This window comes from Crotalus tigris, unplaced genomic scaffold (genome assembly GCF_016545835.1).
Source record: "Crotalus tigris isolate CLP2741 ecotype Arizona unplaced genomic scaffold, ASM1654583v1 scf7180000021401.42387113347:515327, whole genome shotgun sequence".
In the NCBI taxonomy this organism is placed as follows: domain Eukaryota; kingdom Metazoa; phylum Chordata; class Lepidosauria; order Squamata; family Viperidae; genus Crotalus; species Crotalus tigris.
The window spans coordinates 85,018-97,500 of record NW_024098493.1 but is presented as its reverse complement, the minus strand read 5'-3'; the positions used below and the strand labels follow the sequence as shown (position 1 = coordinate 97,500).

The 12,483-nt window shown below is 44.2% G+C and overlaps 1 protein-coding gene across 3 annotated transcripts in view; it reads left to right on the top strand.

The window, feature by feature from the left end:
- The window catches only part of LOC120296641 (WW domain-binding protein 11-like), a 75,037-nt gene extending 66,053 nt beyond the window's left edge, over nucleotides 1-8,984 (top strand). The window contains exon 3 of one of the 3 annotated variants that reach the window (XR_005553544.1): nucleotides 8,702-8,953. Coding sequence is in view for 1 of the 3 variants with exons in the window: in XM_039318492.1 (XP_039174426.1) it covers nucleotides 8,702-8,708 (7 nt within the window). In the remaining 2 variants the exon portion in view is untranslated. Of the gene's footprint in view, nucleotides 1-8,701 lie in introns of all 3 variants that reach the window. The other 2 variants (XR_005553543.1, XM_039318492.1) reach the window with 2 other exon arrangements.
- Nucleotides 8,985-12,483: the final 3,499 nt, after the last annotated feature.

Here is a 12,483-nt window from a genome sequence, read left to right as displayed (position 1 = left end):
TCGAGGACTACTCAACCGGTCGTAAGTCAAGGACTACTCAACTGGTGCAGCACCGTTTGCAGAATGGGACTTTTGGCAGGCTCAGCAGGGCAGAGACAGCCTGGACAATTCCTATTGGCTTTTGAAAGCCAATAGAATTAGACTCTATTAATTTACATTAATTCCAGGTTGCTTCACTTCTTAATTAGTTTCCATCCGTTGTTTCTTGTCCTGCCTTCAGGTGTTTCGGAGAACAGCTTGACTCTCTCTTCTTTGGGGCAGCCCCTCAACTGCTATCGTGTCCCCCCTCGTCCTTCTCTTCATTAAACTAGACATATCCAATTCCAGCAACCGTTCCTTATATGCTTTAGCCTCCAGTCCCCTAATCATCTTTGTTGCCCTTCTCTGTACTCTTTCTAGAGTCTCAACATCTTTTTTACATCATGGTGACCAAAACTGGATGCAGGATTCCAGGTGTGGCCTTACCAAGGCCTTGTAAAGTGGTATTAATACTTCACGTGATCTTGATTCTATCCCTCTGTTAATACAGTCCTGCACTGTGTTGGCCTTTTGGGCAGTTGCAGCCCACGGCTGGCTCCTATTTAAGTGATTGTCCACTAGGACTCCGAGGTCCCTCTCACAGTTACTACTATTGAGCCAGGTACCCCCTATACTATACCTGTGCATTTGGTTTTTCTTGCCTAAATGTAGAACCTTACATTTTTCACCACCAAATTTCATTTCGCTAGATAGTGCCCAGTGTTCAAGTCTGTCCAGATCCTTCTGAATCTGAATTCTCACCATCCACAGAGGCACCTTTGAATGAAAGGTTTCTTCAAACTGAGAAGAAGCTGATCAATCCTAATAGTCTAGAACTAGAGAAGCCACCTAGAACTAAGAAGAAATTTCCTGACAGTTAGAACAATGAACCAGTGGAACAACCCGCCTCCAGAAGTTGTGAATGTTCCAACACTGGAGGTTTTCAAGAAGAGACTGGACAGCCATTGGTCTGAAATGGTCTAGGGTCTCCTGCCTGAGCAGTGGGCTGGACTAGAAGACCTCCAAAGTCCCTTCCAACTCTGTTATTCTATTCTATTCCATTCCATTCCATTCCTTGTTCTATTCTATTCTATTCTATTCTATTCTATTCTATTCTATTCTATTCTATTCTATTCTATTCTATTCTATTCCATTCCATTCCATTCCATTCTCCACTCCACTCCACTCTACTCTACTCTCCTAGTCCTGTCCTATCCTATCCTACCCTACCCTACCCTACCCTACCCTATTCTACTCTATTCTCCTAGTCCTGTCCTGTCCTGTCTTGTCCTGTCCTATCCTATCCTATCCTATCCTATCCTATCCTATCCTAGTCTACTTTACTCTACTCTACTCTATTCTACTCTACTCTATTTACTCTACTCTCCTAGTCCTGTCCTATCCTGTCCTGTCCTGTCCTAGCCTATCCTGTCCTATCCTATCCCATCCCCTCCCCTCCCCTCCCCTCCCCTTTCATCCCCTCCCCTCCCCTCCCATCCCTTCCTATCCTAAAGTCTAGGGGATCAAAGTTATTGGATCCTCTGCAACATAGCATTGCAAGAGAGCCTTGCTTGATGCCGCACCCTCAGTTGTGCCATTCTGGTCCGAGCAGGCTCTCTGGTGGCTACCAACCCTCTTCTGCAACGTCCTTCATTCTCCAGATGGTCCTTTCTCTCAAGTGATCCTCAGCTGCCTTGAGTGCGGCTTGTCCAACTGGGCACAGCCCACAGATGCTCGCCTCCTCTCCATCCCTCTTCGTCTGTTGCTGTGCATCCCTTGTTTTAGTAGCTGAGCCGAGAGGAGAAAACCGGAACATTTATAAATATAACTGGGTTTCCGTGAACTGCCCTAAGCGAGCTTCAGCTGGCGGCGCCGATTGTAAAATGGCACCGTGCCTCCCGTTTGCCGTTTTGAGAGGAAAACATTGATTATTTGCAAGGCTGTGTAGAGGATCCAAAGAGAGAAATTGAGCCATCTGTACGCGGCTAAGAAAAACAAAGAGAGTTTGGCCCAGCTCAAGCCTCACGTTTCCCTCGGTTGAAAAATTATTTGCCGAGGTGGGATGAACCATTCTTTTCTCCTCACCGTGAGGTAAATAAGAGATTTGAAGAACAATAAACTTCGGAGTTTCTCAGCTTGGCATCTTCCCTGCAGAGGTTGTGGACGCTTTTGAAGAAGAGATTGGACAGCCATTTGTCTGAAATGGTAGAGGGATTCCTGCCTGAGCAGCGGGTTGGACTAGATGACCTCCAAGGGACCACCCAGCCCTGGGATTCCATGATCTAGGGCAGGGGGCTGGACTAGAAGACCTCCAAGGTCCCTTTCAGCCCTATTATTCTATGATTTTCATCAGGGGCTGGTCTAGAAGACCTCCAAGGTCCCTTCCAGCCCTATTATTCTATGATCTTTGCCAGGGGCTGGACTAGAAGACCTCCAAGGTCCCTTCCAGCCCTATTATTCTATGATCTTCATCAGGGGCTGGACTAGAAGACCTCCAAGGTCCCTTCCAGCCCTATTATTTTATGATCTTTGCCAGGGGCTGGACTAGAAGACCTCCAAGGTCCCTTCCAGCACTATTATTCTATGATCTTTGCCAGGGGCTGGACTAGAAGACCTCTAAGGTCCCTTTCAGCCCTAGCATTCTATGATCTTGCGCAGGGGGTTGGACAAGAAGACCTCCAAGGGCCCTTCCATCCCTAGGATTCTATGATCTTGGCCAGGGGATTGGTCTAGACGATCTCCAAGATCCCTTCCAGCCCTAGTATTCCATGATCTAGGGCAGGGGATTGGTCTAGAAGACCTCCAAGGTCCCTTCCATCCCTAGGATTCTATGGTCTTGGTCAGGGGAATGGACTAGAAGACCTCCAAGGGTCCTTCCAGCCCTAGGATTCCATGATCTAGGGCAGGGGGCTGGTCTAGAAGACCTCCAAGATCCCTTCCAGCCCTAGGATTCTGTGATCTCGGCCAGGGGGTTGGTCTAGAAGACCTCCAAGGTCCCTTCCAGCCCTAGGATTCTATGATCTTGGCCAGGGGGTTGGTTTGAAGACCTCCAAGGTCCCTTCCAGCCCTAGGATTCTGTGATCTTGGGCACGGGGTTGGACTAGAAGACCTCCCAGGTCCCTTTCAGCTGTGTCCTTCCGTTAAGAGGCTGGCTGAGATTTCAGGGGTGGCCTTCCCAGGACCTTCCTCAGGGCGGGCGGGTCGAAAGGAGCCCAGATGGGGTCCAGAGCTGCCCTCTTGGTTGTGGTTCCTCCACTTCCCCTTGCAGGCTTCTCCAGAGCTCCTGCATTTCCTGAAAGAAATTTGTGGGTTTTGAGGTCCAAAGGCCTCCCGCCCACCAGAGAGAGTTGTACAATGGGAAGTTTGTGAGCAGTTCAGCCCATCCAAGGAAGTCAAGCTGTGGGGCTAGGAGCCTGGCAGGAAAAGACTCGCCCATCTTGTGCAAGAAAATGTGAAAAAGGGAACATTTGGCCTGCTGGCAGAGTCCCTTCCAGAACTTCCCCACTGTTGCGCCTCTGAGTTAAGAAAGGAAGGGAAAGTTATTTATAAATCCCCTTCTTCTTCTCCTTCTTCTTCTTCTTCTCCTTCTTCTTCTTCTTCCTTCTTCTTCTTCTTCTTCTTCTTCTTCTTCTTCTCCTTCTCCTCCTCCTCCTCCTCCTCCTCCTCCTCCTCCTCCTCCTCCCTTTTCCCCCTTCACCTCCTCTTTGTCCACCTTGATAGATAGATAGAGTGATTTATAGATTGGTAGATAGATAGATATAGATTTATAGATGGATGGATGGATGGATAGATAGATAATGATAGATACATAGATACATAAATACATAGATAAAGATAGATATAGATTTATTGATAGATTGATAGAGATAGATAGATAGATAGATAGATAGATAGATAGATAGATAGATAGTGATTTATAGGTAGGTAGATAGATAGATAGATAGATAGATAGATAGATAGATAGATAGATATAGAGATAGAGATAGATAGATAGATAGATGGATGGATGGATGGATGGATGGATGGATGGATAGATAGATAGATAGATAGATAGATAGATAGATAGATAGATAGATAGATAGATATAGCGCGGGAGAAAACCCGAATAACCAAAGACCTACATAGAGAGAGTGATTTATAGATAGATAGATTTATAAATGGATGGTGAATAGATAGATAGAGATAGTGATAGATAGAGATAGATAGACAGATAAATAGATAGATATAATGATAGATAGATAGATAGATAGATAGATAGATAGATAGATAGATAGATAGATAGATACTTAGATAGACAGAAAGACAGACAGACTGCTCTCTGTGCAAATCTAAAAATTATCAGTATTAAAAAAATGATCCAAATGAACCCATGTTAAATATAACTGCCCCCATGAGATAGGTTTTAGAAAGATGTGTCAAAGGAAGCGTTATTCAAACTAAAATTGATTGAAATTCCTCTATTATTTTTTTTAAAATAATAATAATAATAATATTAAAATCTTCTTTGGTTTTGCTCTAGTTCTTTGCCCTTTTAGTTAGTGGTCTTCTTGGCATTCAGAGCTTACTGCTGAAGAACTGCTTAGGGGTTGGGCAACCTATAAATAGAATAATTAGATAAAATAAATGTGCTGCTTAGGCACCACCTTGATTCCATGCAGCTTCATTGTCCTGTCTTTTTTTTTCCTCCTTCTTTGGCACCTAAACGTCTCTCTCTTCCCCAGTTTTGTGTTTATTACGAGATACTCAGGCTGTGTCTTGCGTGATCTTAAGCGACTTTGTTACGGTGGTGGTTTGCAAGAAAGCCCTGGACTTCCTCCATAGACCTCAGATTGGTGGTTTATCTGTTTGAGGTTTGTCAGGTTACTCCTACTGACACTTGTTTTTGTGTTGCAATTGTATTAAGCTGGTGCTCCCTGGGCTGGATTCTTTTCATGCAGACGTTACATGACCCAACTAGGTTACATCATCAGTGCTAGAAGGGAGGGGGCTTTGCAGAGAGGAGGAGGAGGAGGAAGAGGAAGAAGACTCAGGGGTCCTTGGTGCTCTCTGAGCTGGGTGGTTTTCATGCAGACATTTCATGGCCCAACTAGGTTACATCATCAGTGCCAGAAGGAAGAGGAGTTTGCAGGGAGGAGGAGGAGGAGGAAGAGGAGGAGGACTGTGGGGTCTTTGGTGCTCTCTGAACTGGGTGGTTTTCTTGTAGACATTTCGTTACTAAGCTAAGTAATATTATCAGTGCATCTATATGGAGGGAAGTGTGTAGTGGGGTGCCCCAGGGCTCTGTTCTGGGCCCAGTGCTCTTCAACATCTTCATCAACGATTTGGACGAAGGGATAGATGGGGAACTCATCAAATTTGCAGACGACACCAAGCTGGCAGGAATAGCCAACACTCCAGAAGACAATCTTAAGATACAGAAGGATCTGGACAGACTTGAACACTGGGCACTAACTAACAAAATGAAATTCAATGGTGAAAAAAGCAAGGTTCTACATTTAGGCAAGAAAAACCAATGCACAAGTACAGCATAGGTGGCACCATGCTCAATAGTAGTAACTGTGAGAGGGACCTCGGAGTCCTAGTAGACAATCACTTAAATAGGAGCCAGCAGTGTGCTGCAGCTGCCAAAAAGGCCAACACAGTGCTAGGCTGCATGAACAGAGGGATAGAATCAAGATCACGTGAAGTATTAATACTACTTTACAATTCCTTGGTAAGGCCACACTTGGAATACTGCATCCAGTTTTGGTCACCACGATGTAAAAAAGATGTTGAGACTCTAGAAAGAGTACAGAGACGAGCAACAAAGATGATTAGGGGACTGGAGGCTAAAACATATAAGGAACGGTTGCGAGAATTGGGTATGTCTAGTTTAACGAAGAGAAGGACAAGGGGGGACATGATAGCAGTATTCCAATATCTCAGGGGCTGCCATAAAGAAGAGGGAATTAAGCTATTTTCCAAAGCACCTGAAAGCAGGACAAGAAGCAATGGATGGAAACTAATCAAGGAGAGAAGCAACCTAGAACTAAGGAGAAACTTCCTGACAGTGAGAAAAATTAATCAGTGGAACAGCTTGCCTCCAGAAGCAGTAAATGCTCCAACACTGGAAGTTTTTAAGAAGAGACTGGACAGCCATTTGTCCGAAATGGTGTAGGGTTTCCTGCCCGAGCAGGGGGTTGGACTAGATGACCTCCAAGGTCCCTTCCAACTTTACTACTATTATTAAAAGAGAGGGGTATGTGTGGAGGAGGAGGAGGAAGAGGAGGAGGAGGAGAAAAGAACTGTGGGGTCCTCAGATCATAGAATTATAGAATCCTAGGGCTGGACGGGACCGTGGAGGTCTTCTAGTCCACCCCCCTGCTCCAGCAGGAAACCGTATGTACCATTTCAGACAAACGGTATAGGTTTATCTGTTCTGATGTGAGTAACCCCCGGGATGTGAATAGCTTCCCATTCTCTTTTTCTTTGTGGTGGGGGGGGGGCGGTGAAGGGTGGGAGCAGACGCACCTTAGGTCATCGTCTACTTACTAGCTGCTATCCAGAGAGTAAAATAACGTTTTCTTTCCCGCTCTCCAAGCCCAAATGCTGTCAAACGCATTTAGTCACAGCTGTCTGGATTTTTCTCTCTAGCTGTAGGAAATTTTCTCTTCTTCTTCTTTTTTTTTTTTCCTTTCTGACAATGCGGTGATTGATGGTCATTACAGCCCCTGTCGATAAAAAGTAGGTTTCCAAGGCTTTTGAGAACAGAGAAGCTTTCTTACTACAGCTTTATCTTCTCTCCAACTCAGCCAATATTTTCGTTTCTCTGGGGAACAAATGCTGCGGGAAGGGGGTGTCTGTTATCCATCACAAATACACCTTTGGTCTGCCAGATCTGGAAATTTAATTCTCTGTTTGATTCCTCTGCACAATCGAGGTTGTGCGTTTCTGCACAACAGGTTGTCCTTTTTCACAATGTGGGGTGAGGGCTGCCCCCCCCAAATTACGGGGAGTAAACGATCTAGGCTGGGAGGGTTAAAATATGTCCAGCCGAAAAGTGGAATAATCTGATAAGAATGTATATACTGGAATGTCACGTTAAATCCAATGTTTGTTTGTTTTTAACTGTATTATAAATAAAATTTGTAAAAAAAAAAAATATGTACAGCCGGTCCTTTTGTTTAGTGACCGTTTGAAGTTAACAATGGCACTGGAAAAAAAAACATGACTAAATGAACAGTTGTAAATCCAAGGACTACTCCTATACGTGCTGCGATGGTCGTTAGCGCGAGGACAGGTCGTAGGCCACTTTTTTTACTGCTGCGGTAATGTGGAATGACGGCTAAACGAGCAATTGTAATTCCAAGATCAGGCGAGGTATTAGTACCGCTTTATAAGACCCTAGTGAGGCCACACCTGGAATACGGCAGCCAGTTTTGGTCACCCTATCACAAAAAAGATGTTGAGAGTTTGGAAAAAATTCAGAGAAGAGCAACTAAGGTGATCCAAGGCCTGGAGACCAAAATATACGAAGAACGACTGCGGGACTTGGGTTTGGCCGGTCTAAAGAAAATAAGAAACAGGGATGACATGATAGCAGCGTTCCAATATTTGAGGGGCTGCCACAAAGAAGAGGGGGTCACATTATTCTCCAAAGCACCAGAGGGCAGGGCTAGAAACAATGGTTGGAAACTGATCAAGGAGAGAAGCAACCTGGAATTAAGGAGAAACCTCCTGACAGGGAGGACAATTAATCAGTGGAACCGCTTGCCTCCAGAAGTCGTGGCTGCTTCATTAGTGGAGGTTTTTAAGAAGAGACTGGACAGCCATTTGTCTGGAATGTTATAGGGTTCCCTGCCAGAGCAGGGGGTTGGACTAGATGACCTCCAGGGTCTCTTCCAGCTCTATTCTGTTTTGTTCTGTCCTGTTCTGTTCTATTCTAATTTGAGGACTATTTGTAATTTGAAAATTTCAAATGCTCCAACACTGGAAGCTTTTAAGAAGAGATTGGGCAACCATTTGTCTGGAATGGTACAGGGTTTCCTACCTGAGCAGGGGGTTGGACTAGATGACCTCCAAGGTCCCTTCCAACTCTGATTCTATTCTATTCTATTCTATTCTATTCTATTCTGTATTTCTGTTCTATCCTATCCTATCCTATCCCATACATTATATTCCTCATTCTATTCTATTCTATTCTATTCTAATTTCTGTTCTATTCTATTCTGTTCTCTATTGATTCTATTCTATTCTATTCTATTCTTTGTTCTATTCTATTCATTTTCTCTATTCTATTCTATATTTTCTATTCTATTCTGTATTTCTGTTCTATCCTATCCTATTCTATTCTATTCTATTCTATTCTATTCTATTCTATTCTATTCTATTCTTTCTTTGTTCTATTCTATTCTATTCTATATTTTCTATTCTATTCTGTATTTCTGTTCTATCCTATCCTATTCTATTCTATTCTATTCTATTCTATTCTATTCTATTCTATTCTATTCTTTCTTTGTTCTATTCTATTCTATTCTATATTTTCTATTCTATTCTGTATTTCTGTTCTATCCTATCCTATACTATCCCATCCCATCCCATTCCATACATTCTATTCTATTCTATTCTATTCTATTCTATTCTATTCTATTCTATTCTATTCTATTCTATTCTATGCCTTTTAATTCCTCTTTTTTTTCTGCAGGAACTGAGCAATGTCTCGCCCAGCATGGCTACCACCCAAGAACTCCAGTGAGCCCTTGGGGCACGTCACTGCAAGGATGGAGACCACCCACAGTTTTGGGACCCCCAGCATTTCCGTTTCCACTCAGCAGACCCCCAAAAAGTTCGCTCCGGTTGTGGCTCCCAAGCCGAAATACAACCCTTACAGGGCAGGAGAAGCAGAAGGTAAGAATTCTGCGAATTGCAAAATTCGTTTTCTCTCTCTCTCTCTCTGTCTCTCTCTCTTTCATCCTTGCAGGTTTTCACCATAAAACTTTCGGAGTGTGTGTGTGTGTGTGTGTGTGTGTGTGTATACGAGAGAGAGAGAGAGAGAGAGAGAGAGAGAGAGAGAGAGAGAGAGAGAGAGAGAGAGAGAGAGAGAGGGGGGGCGGGGAGGGGGAGGGAGGGAGGGAGGGGGAGAGAGAGAGGGAGAGGAAGAGAGAGGGGGGGAGGGAGAGGGAGGGAGGGAGGGAGAGAGAGAGAGAGAGGGAGAGAGAGAGAGAGAGTGAGGGAGAGAGGGAGAGAGGGAGAGAGAGGGAGAGAGAGAGAAAGAGGGAGGGAGAGAGAGGGAGGGAGGGAGAGAGAGAGAGAGAGAATAATTGTAACTGGAACGAAGATGCGAGGTTTAAAGACGAGAAAAAAATGAATGGCTTTTCTGTGCCTGTTTTATAATGGGACTTGAGAAGTTGAATACTTTTTTTTATTGTAGCGTTTGAGGGATTTGGGTTTTTTTTTTTTTTTGAACAAGCTGTCCTTGGGGCAGGGGTGTGTGGGTGGAATAAATCACACACACACATACATAGACATAGAGAGAGAGAGAGACACACACACACACAAAAACACATTTATTTATTTATTTTTAAAAAGACCTTGTCCATTGCATTGAAATAGCTTAAATGTGGAGTCTAGAATAAATGGTTTTTTTGTTTTTTTCAATCTTCTGTTCAGCTACGGGGGAGAACAGACATTGGTGGGTGAGTGTGTGTCTGTATTTTTGTGTAAAGAACTGAAGTGCCACTTCACTTCAGAGATTTAACAATACACGGATCATTCGTCAGCAAAGAATGGCAAAAAAAACTGTAAAACTGAGTTGGGGAACAGAGAAAGAAGGGGACTGTCTGCTGATTCTCTACTTTTGTAATGCGCGGGAGAGTCTTAATTGCGCCAAGAAGTGAAAGTGTCCAAGCGGGAAAAGTTTAAGCCGTAAACCCTGGATTCTGTAGCTTCCTATTAAATAAAATAAAATAAAATAATAAAATAATATAATAAAATAAAATAATAAAATAAAATAATATAATAAAATAAAATAAATAATATAATAAAATAAAATAATAATAACCTGGAGACAGCAGAATAGATGAGAAAGAACTGGAGAAGATCACAAAATACAAAGACCTGCAAACAGAAATAGAAAGACTGGGGCAAAGGCAAGCAAGGGTGGTACCAATAGTCATAGGCTCCTTGGGTGCAATCCCAAAACAACTGGAGCATCACTTGAACACCTTCATTGGCATTAACAAATTCGCCATCAGTCAATTGCAAAAGGTGGCCTTCCTAGGAACTGCTTCCATCCTGCGACGATATCTGTAATACCATCAAACATCCACATCTGCCTATCCCAGGTCCTGGGTAAGGACTCGATAGGTAGACAAAAGGCCAAATCCAGTCTGAACATCTGGCTGACTGTGTGATGATCCATAATAATAATAATGATAAAGTTGGAAGGGACCTTGGAGGTCATCGAGTCCAACCCCCTGCTCAGGCAGGAAACCCTACACCATTTCAGACAAAGGGCTGTCCAATCTCTTCTTAAAAGCTTCCAGTGTTGGAGCACGCTGCTTCTGGAGGCAGGTTGTTCCACTGGTTAATTGTTCTAACAGCCAGGAAGTTTCTCCTTAGTTCCAGGTTGCTTCTCTCCTTGGTTAGCTTCCATCGGTTGCTTGTCCTGTCTTCAGGCGCTTTGGAGAATAGCTTGACTCCCTCTTCTTTGGGGCAGCCCCTGAGATATTGGAACACAGCTATCATGTCCCCCCTCGTCCTTCTTTTCATTAAACTAGACATACCCAATTCCAGCAACCTTTCCTTGTATGCTTTAGCCTCCAGTCCCCTGATCATCTTTGTTCTCTGCACTCTTTCTAGAGTCTCAGCATCTTTTTTACATCGTGGTGACCAAAACTGGCTGCAGCATTCCAAGTGTGGCCTTACCAAGGCCTTGTAAAATGGTATTAACACTTCACCTGATCTTGATTCTCTCCCTCTGTGAATGCAGCCTAGCACTGTGTTGGCCTTTTGGGCAGCTGCAGCCCACGGCTGGCTCCTATTTAAGGGATGGTCCACTAGGACTCCGAGATCCCTCTCACAGTTTCTACTATTGAGCAAAGTATCCCCTATACTATACCTGTACATTTGATTTTTCTTGCCTAAATACAGGGAGCTTACCCTTGTCCTATCTGCAAGAGACTTTCCTTTTCATCTAAATTGCAAAATTGAGGAGGAGGAGTGGGGGTGGTGTCAAAAGAGGAATCAGCCTAGAATCCCTACATAGCTACAAATGTACTAAAGTCAAATCCGTCTTATCTGACTCCTAGCAGATGCTAACCGTTATCCCCAAAGTGCTTTTTTTTTTTTTTTACAAAAGGCAACTGGACTTTGTTTCTTCCCCAAAGGCAACTGTCTTGTACTTATGACAGTTGCAGAGTCCCTGTTCCCCCCCCCCAGGCAACCGTCTCAAATTTATGACTGTTGCAGTGTATGTGTTCCCCTTTTGCGACCTGACCTGACAAAGTCAGTGGGGAAGCCAGACTTAAAGCTGCAGTCATTTACTTAACCGCTGGGTCAAGAGACAGGTCGTAAAACGGATCAAAACGCACTTAACAACGGTCACGCTTAGCAACGGAAATGTGGGGCTCCGTTGTGGTCGTAAGTTGAGGACTGCCTGTATTTCCAGCTGGAGAGGCCAGCCACGGAAAAGAGGCACTAAACTGCAAAACAGAGAGCAAGAAGGGATTGTCTCCATCTGCCCATCTTCCAGAGGGTTTACAATGATGAGCTTATAATAATAAACCTCAGAATAGAGCTGGAAGGCACCTTGGAGGTCTTCTAGTCCAGCCCCCTGCTCAAGCAGGAGAACCTATATCATCTCAGACAGGTGATTGTCTAGTCTCTTCTTAAAAACCTCCAGTGGTGAACCGCTCACAACTTCTGGTGGCAAGCAGTTCCACTGGTTAATTGTCCTCACTGTCAGGAAGTTTCTCCTTAATTCCAGATTGCTTCTCTCCTTGGTCAGTTTCCATCCATTATATCTTGTCCTGCCCTCTGGTGCTTTGGAGAATAACGTGACCCCCTCTTCTTTGGGGCAGCCCCTCAGATACTGGAATATTGCTATCATGTCTCCCCTATTTCTTCTTTTCTCTAGACTAGACATACCCAATTCCTGCAAACATTCTTTATATCAGTGGTTCTCAACCTTTTTAATGCCGCCACCCCCCAACCGGTCGTAAGTCGAGGACTACTCAACTGGTGCAGCACCGTTTGCAGAATGGGATTTTGGGCGGGCTCAGCAGGGCAGAGACAGCCTGGACGATTCCTATTGGCTTTTGAAAGCCAATAGAATGAGACTCTATTCAAGAGAGTCTATTCTATTGGCTTTCAAAAGCCACTAGAATAAAAGGGAGTAGCCCAGCTAAGGAAAAGGGGGGGGGGAAATGGCGGACTGCGTTGTTTGGCGACCCCCGTGAAATGGTCATTCCACCCCAAATGGGGTCC